Here is a 6,571-nt window from a genome sequence, read left to right as displayed (position 1 = left end):
GCTTAGAATTTTAAATAATTATTATTCAAATCACTTTCTTCTGTTATTTCATCATTTTTCTAATATTTTATATCAAAATATATTTTATAACCATTTACATTACTATCGAGCATTTTTTTTAAATCATGATATAATATTATTTTTTAAACAAATGTAGTACTCTCTGTATTTCCACTACAGATTAAATTAATTATTTGTTATTTTTATATTTTTGCATACATGCTTACACATCATTACATTAAAACTTAATTTAATAGTTCTTAAAACTTTCTACAAACATATATTTAATATTTAAATAAAAGATTTTAATTGTTTTATTGGACACATAGCAAACTAAATGACTTAACTTTTTTTTATTTTCTATGAAATAAAAGTGGGATTAAAAAGGGAGGAAATACGTTAATTTCCAATTAAAAAAATATTTTTTTCCGTTCATATTATAATAAAGTTGCGGTAATATATCTAATTCATTTCGCTTGCTTTCACTTGTCTTACATATTCTTCTGACATATATAACTCTTGTGTCACTTTCGGTTATTCAACTTGTACGTTTTCTGTCTCGTTCGGATTTTTATTTCGTTCCCAAATATACCAAAGTTCCCATAAATTAACGTAAAGTGTGAACAGCTACATTTGACAGTTAATGATTAATCTCAAAAAGTCTAACGCATTTTAAAATTTTAGCAAATTTGGATGCGTTAATTATATTGGCCACATGCTTTGATGAAATAGTGATCTTATTTATAAATTAGGCCATTGCAATATGAATTTTTCTCTGACGTTCTCCAAAGGATACCTACAGTATTATAAAAATAAAAATAACAATAGAATAAAGATACAGGTGGGCATGAATTCATTGACTTTATGAATGAAAATAATTTTAAATATACGTAAAAATAAAATTAATAATTAATAAAATTGAGTTTGACGTTGATTTACGAGGAACGTAAACTGTAATATCAATTTAAAATTATAATATTTATTAAAGTATAATACTCAAGTTAAACAGTATAACCATTCGTTAAAAAAAACCATTAGAGAAGTACTAAAAACTTATTTGTTGGTAATTTCGCTTATGTTATGTGTATCTTATAAATGGTCTCACTTTATTAATGCAATACTCGCTTATATTATCGCTACGCCAATACTATAGTCTCGAGTTTTTTTTTCTGCTAAGATGATTTTTTTTGATAAGTGAAAGAATGAATTACGTCCACTATTGGACATAAACCTCCCTCGTAGATTTCCAATAAGACTGGTTGAAAGCGGGCTTGGATCCAGCGTTTCCCGTCAACATTAATAAAGTTATCAGTTCACCTTTTGGTAATATTGAGCCTATAATCCCAGAAAGAAGAGTCGCTAGTAACTAGGTTAGAGTTCAGCTCTCTCGGGCGACTTTATGTCGCAATTCCTAAGCCACCTTCAAGGATGAGGTATCCTGAACTTCAAGGATGAGGTGTCTTGAACCAGGTCACGGAGCGCCTATCTCAGCGATCTAAGAGCCTTGCAAACCTGTAACATTTCATTTGATGGCCCTAGCTTTAATTCCCAAGGGAACCTGCAAGCTAAGTAACGTAAACGTGATATAGGATAATCCATTAATGCCAGCAAGGCAACAGTGAAGATTCAAACCGGTAAATAATGAGTTATTTAATGGAGAAACAGTAAATTCCTTTGGTAGTCACAAATGCACAAGTTAATATAGTTTTTTTAACCTGTGGTTAAAAACGAGATTTAACCTGTGGTTTGGGTCTTGTAAGGATTGATAGCATCGATATAATATTTGTTATATCTACTGATTCGTTTAGATAAAAGATTGCTAGTAAAGATCTTATTAATTTATTTTTTATATACTATCAGCTACGCCCATTGACTGTGTTGCCAGAAGTGGCCTGTCATATTCCGATAGAAAAAATAAATGAATGTAACATAATTTGTCCTATTGTTTGGTTTATTTATTTAATGTAAAATAAGTAAATTAATTCTGCGGTCAATAATTACTGATGCAGCTTTTAAATGACATGAGAAATTTGCCACGCGTGGACAGTCATATGCGCAAATATGTAATAGTTATTATAATTTCTGAAAATTTTAGAACCTTTCGCAAAGTATTAATAAAGTTATAGAAAACAAATGAATGAAATCGGTAAAATCGATCTTAAGTTATAAGGATCCATTTTATATTGATAAATTAATATATTGTACCCAGTATAATATTCATAAATGCTATTTTTGCATAATCTCAACATTTGCTTTAAATCAATATAAATATTATTTAATTGTTTATTTTGTAATAATTTAAGTTAATCATACTCAATATTGTATTAAAACAAAAGTAAATGTATATATCACTAATTTTATACGTAAATCACGATTTTCTCATGTAAATACTGCTTATTTGCTATTTATGAGTTCCATTTTGATGTCATATTTTTAATTAATAATACTTCACAGCCATTGTGAGATTTTGACAGCTTTGAAGTTTCTGAATTAAAATTAGATTTTAAAAAAGTTGAATATTAAATATTGTTACTACCAGAGTTCGGATATACGGACATGTATAACCTAAAGTTTATCTCAGAAACTATGGAGACGGCTTCTGTATATTACTAGCAAAAATTAAATTATTCATTAAAAATATTTGGTACTCGAGGATATCTTTGGGAAAGAGCTGAGCCTTGCAAAGGGCCTCGTTTAGGTATAGAAAACATAGAAAGAGTTTCATTATCACAAATGAAAAAAAAGACTGGCAGTTTTGTTAGGTAAACGGCTTAACCAAACTAAATTATATGGCTATTTATACACCTGCAGCAATAGTATGAAGGTTTCCAACAGTCTCGTGAGTCATGTGTAGCTGTTTGTGGCGACGTTTGTTGACATTTATGACACTCCTGTTACACTTAGGCATTACTTGAAGTCATCAATAGTACCATTGTCATCACCATAACTTACGCAAGTTGAAATATGGGAGCACCTATTTTCACAAAAGCAGATGTAGATAGTCGTCTTATTCTCCGATTCGTATGGATTTTTTTCGATACAAAAGTTTGATCCATAGTAAGCCAACCCAACTTTAGGTAAATATGAATCCGTATATCCAATATCTGGTTATTACCTTTAAATTAAGATCATGTAAAGACTATGTAGCTTTTGTATTGTTTCCTATAGTCACCAAAGTTGTTATTATAATAACATTTTAAACATTATCTTATAAGTATATTACTGTTTTTGTTAATTTATTGGTTATTTGTTAGCATAAATCGAAACCTGTATTAACAATGATTTTATCTATTTTTCAAAAGCCTATCTATACTATATTCGCCGGATAGTGTTTTATAGCACACTTATGCAAGCAAGTAAAATAAAACGGCAATTGTAGTAGATTTCAATAATTAATTAATAAAGATAATGTGTTTACATGCGGCTACTTATTCAAAAAATGTATAAGTGAAGATTCACAATTTTATTTTTTATATTTGTCTTCTTGGTTATTGCAAAATGTAGTTTCTATGGGTTTTTTTACTTGTATAAAAGGAGAAACGCGTCAGAAATATATTTAGAAATCATTCCAAAAACATGACTAGTCATTAAGTAAACTATAATAATAAACATAAAGAAACGAACGCGTCTGCACCTGTCAAACGACATATATAGTCTGACATTTCGTGAGCATGTAAACGCATCCTTAGATCGTTATTACTGTCCAATGAGATTTGTTGTATATACACACTCTACCCGGCGAATAAAGTCTCCAATTACATATAGTTTTCTAGTTTGTATAACGCCGTATCATAAAACATAACATTATATGTTATGGACGATGCTCATTCCTATAATACATACTTGACATATGATATAGAAATGAGTAGTAATACATTTAATTTTTCTCTCCAATACATGCCATCCAGTAGCTCGAGAGATATAAAGGAATTATGTTTTATCAATGATAGTTTGAAATATGAAACAAAAATGTATATTTAAAAGATTAATAGTTAAAATAAAGATCGTGAGCGCCACAACTTCGTTATTTTATAAAAGCCGACTCTTCTCTCGTATATTCCAATCACAGGCAGAAACGATGATCAATTATGAAATGAACCATGGTGACTCTGACCGGTAACAAGTACCAAAGTTCCTAAAATTGGAAGTATCAAAAAATATTTATACTTTATCGTAAGTAAAATTACAATTAATAACAATTTAGGAGTATCTAGACGAAGTGAAGACACAGCCTTTTTAAAGTCGTCGCTGGATTAAGGCAGCTTTCACAGCTCCTATTGGAAATTAATGTGAAAAGCCTGTACACGTTGAGAAACTTTCAGCTCTTAAGTAACGAAGGTCTGACGGTCACGGGTTCTTGGAATGTATATTTATACTCAAGAAAGCCTAAGTTAAAATAAATTGTAACTCTTTATTATCTGTTGTATCTTAAGAGTAAAATTAAGTTATGTATTATTTTTAAAATTAATTATTACATTTTATAGCAATTATAAGGGTTGTGTATGAACATATAATAAATTGAGTGATAAAATGTACACTTCTTTCATTTATTAATCGTACTGGTGAATTATACTAAATAATGTTTCATATCTTGTCATTGTGACATGTGTATAATGCAGTTAAAAGATAACGAATATTTATGCTTAATAGCAGTAGATACCTGTTAATATTTAGCAATAATTAAAAATATTTATCAATCAAAAAGATGTGTGTATATGTATATTCTGTTTTTAAGTGGAATAGATCGTTAAAGAACATTTGTTTGCTATGAATTCATCATCATTTAGCCGTATGGCGTCCGTTGCTGGATCTATATCTAGATCCTGTGATTGAACTAGATTTTCAATAATAGCGATTCGATGCAGTCTGCAGCGTTTTCCAAAGACTTCAACAAAGTCAACTCTTATGGGTGGACGTCCAACGCTGCGCTTGCCAGTTCGTGACCACACGGGCCTCGCCCATAGATTTTCAATATAACCCGAACGGCCTTAAAAAGATCGTCTTTCCAATTTGTGAACGTACGTCAAAGGACTCAGCGGCTATATGTATTATGCTTATAATTGTTATGGTTAACACACTATAAATGACTTCATAAAGATAGAAGGAAGATGGATTTGGCTGGTTAGAAGGGCAAGATGGATTTGGCTTCAGGATATTTCAATGTAATTAATATTTTTTTACTAATTATATATACTAAAGTCTCCGTGAGTTTTTTAAGTCAAGTCTGGGGCAATTATCATCAGAACAGATGGAAAACTCATCTTGACGTCAATAAGAAAAGTTGATTCTGTCTTGTGTTACATAAAGAATTTTAGAATTTAAAGACAAAAGAAAACTAGGGGAATATAGAGAAAATTCTTAATGTTCCGTTTCATGAAATAATCCACGCAAATAGCTTTCTAGTATAGCTATTTTTATAACGTATTAGCTACTATACTTAGTATATATGCTAATAAAGTTCATTATTAAGCATTTTAGATTCGGCGTTAGTCAAAAAATTGTTGCTCTTCGGATTTTCTTTCGATATTAATAACCAAAGTAGAATAATAATTTGAAAATCTAACTCCTGAATATCTTTCTTTAAAGTTTCCACCGCTTTCTTGGCCGTTACTAGAGGTGAAGTGTCATTCATAGATGTGCCTTTTAGCTCTGTTCTTTGCTTTATGCTCTCTACTTTCGCTGTCAACTCGTTTAGTTTTTCTTGTCGCTCCGTAACTCCTACGCTTACTTCCTTGTACTCTTTGGTGACTTTATTTAGCTCGTTAAGAAGAGTACCGTACTCTTGTACGAGCGGCTCGAATTGTTCATTCAGAATATTTTCTCTCGCTGCAACTTTGTCCATAGCAGAACCAATGTTACCGTGCAGTTTATTTAACTGTGTACCAGTGACTTTAAGTCTTTCAAATAGTTCGTTTTTATATGTTTCCATTTGAGCTAACCTCGCTCGCCAGTCACGGCCATCAGCGGATACCTTTAATCTCAGAGCTGGCGCAACCCTTTCCAATTCCAGTTTCCATTCCTCCCAATCATGAACAGTATTAACAGATTTTATTGACGCTTTTTCTTCCTTATTTTCCTCTCCTGAGTCATCGGAGTAATCAATCATTTCTTCCTCGACTTTGTCCAGAAAGATTTCTGTCTCGTCTTCAATTTGATCAACATCTTCATTTGATTCCTCCGGATCTAGGATATCGACTACTGGTTTTTCCCATTCAAAGTTCTCTTTTTTCAACGCCTCATTGGCCAGAACGTTTAAAATATAGCAAACTTGATCTCCATACCCTTGCTTAAGCTTATGTGAAGAAAAATCTATTGTTATATCTCTTTCACGCAGGACGTCTAATATGTTTGCTATAGTTGCATTTGGGTCATCTTCTTCACTTGGCTGTTCGAATTCTTGACCAGTTTTACGAATTAGCCACGCTGCAGTAGACGCGAAAACGAAGAATTGTTCGACGGGATTTGTTGATGTTAGAAAATAATAACGACTCATTGGTTTCATTTTGATTTGCGGCCGTAGTTCTGTGTCAATTTTTAACAAACGTAGTTTATCCATTACGTTTAAATCCAT

General features: G+C 31.2%; 1 protein-coding gene across 1 annotated transcript; it reads right to left on the bottom strand.

Moving 5' to 3' along the window:
• Window positions 1-5,449: 5,449 nt before the first annotated feature.
• On the bottom strand, window positions 5,450-6,571 carry IFT57 (intraflagellar transport 57). The gene has a single exon (XM_068767116.1). The coding sequence runs from the start codon at window positions 6,569-6,571 to the stop codon at window positions 5,450-5,452; it is 1,122 nt and encodes a 373-aa protein (XP_068623217.1).

This window comes from Battus philenor, unplaced genomic scaffold, assembly GCF_028537555.1.
Source record: "Battus philenor isolate CCGP_79_NKW_IND1 unplaced genomic scaffold, ilBatPhil1.0.hap1 SCAF_22, whole genome shotgun sequence".
Lineage (NCBI taxonomy): Eukaryota > Metazoa > Arthropoda > Insecta > Lepidoptera > Papilionidae > Battus > Battus philenor.
The sequence above is the reverse complement of the archived record's forward strand: the minus strand, read 5'-3'. Positions and strand labels throughout refer to the sequence as shown.

Bases quoted from the DNA above. Each gene is read 5' to 3' on its own strand.
- IFT57 (XM_068767116.1), bottom strand. From the start codon at position 6,571: ATGGATTTAAACGTAATGGATAAACTACGTTTGTTAAAAATTGACACA.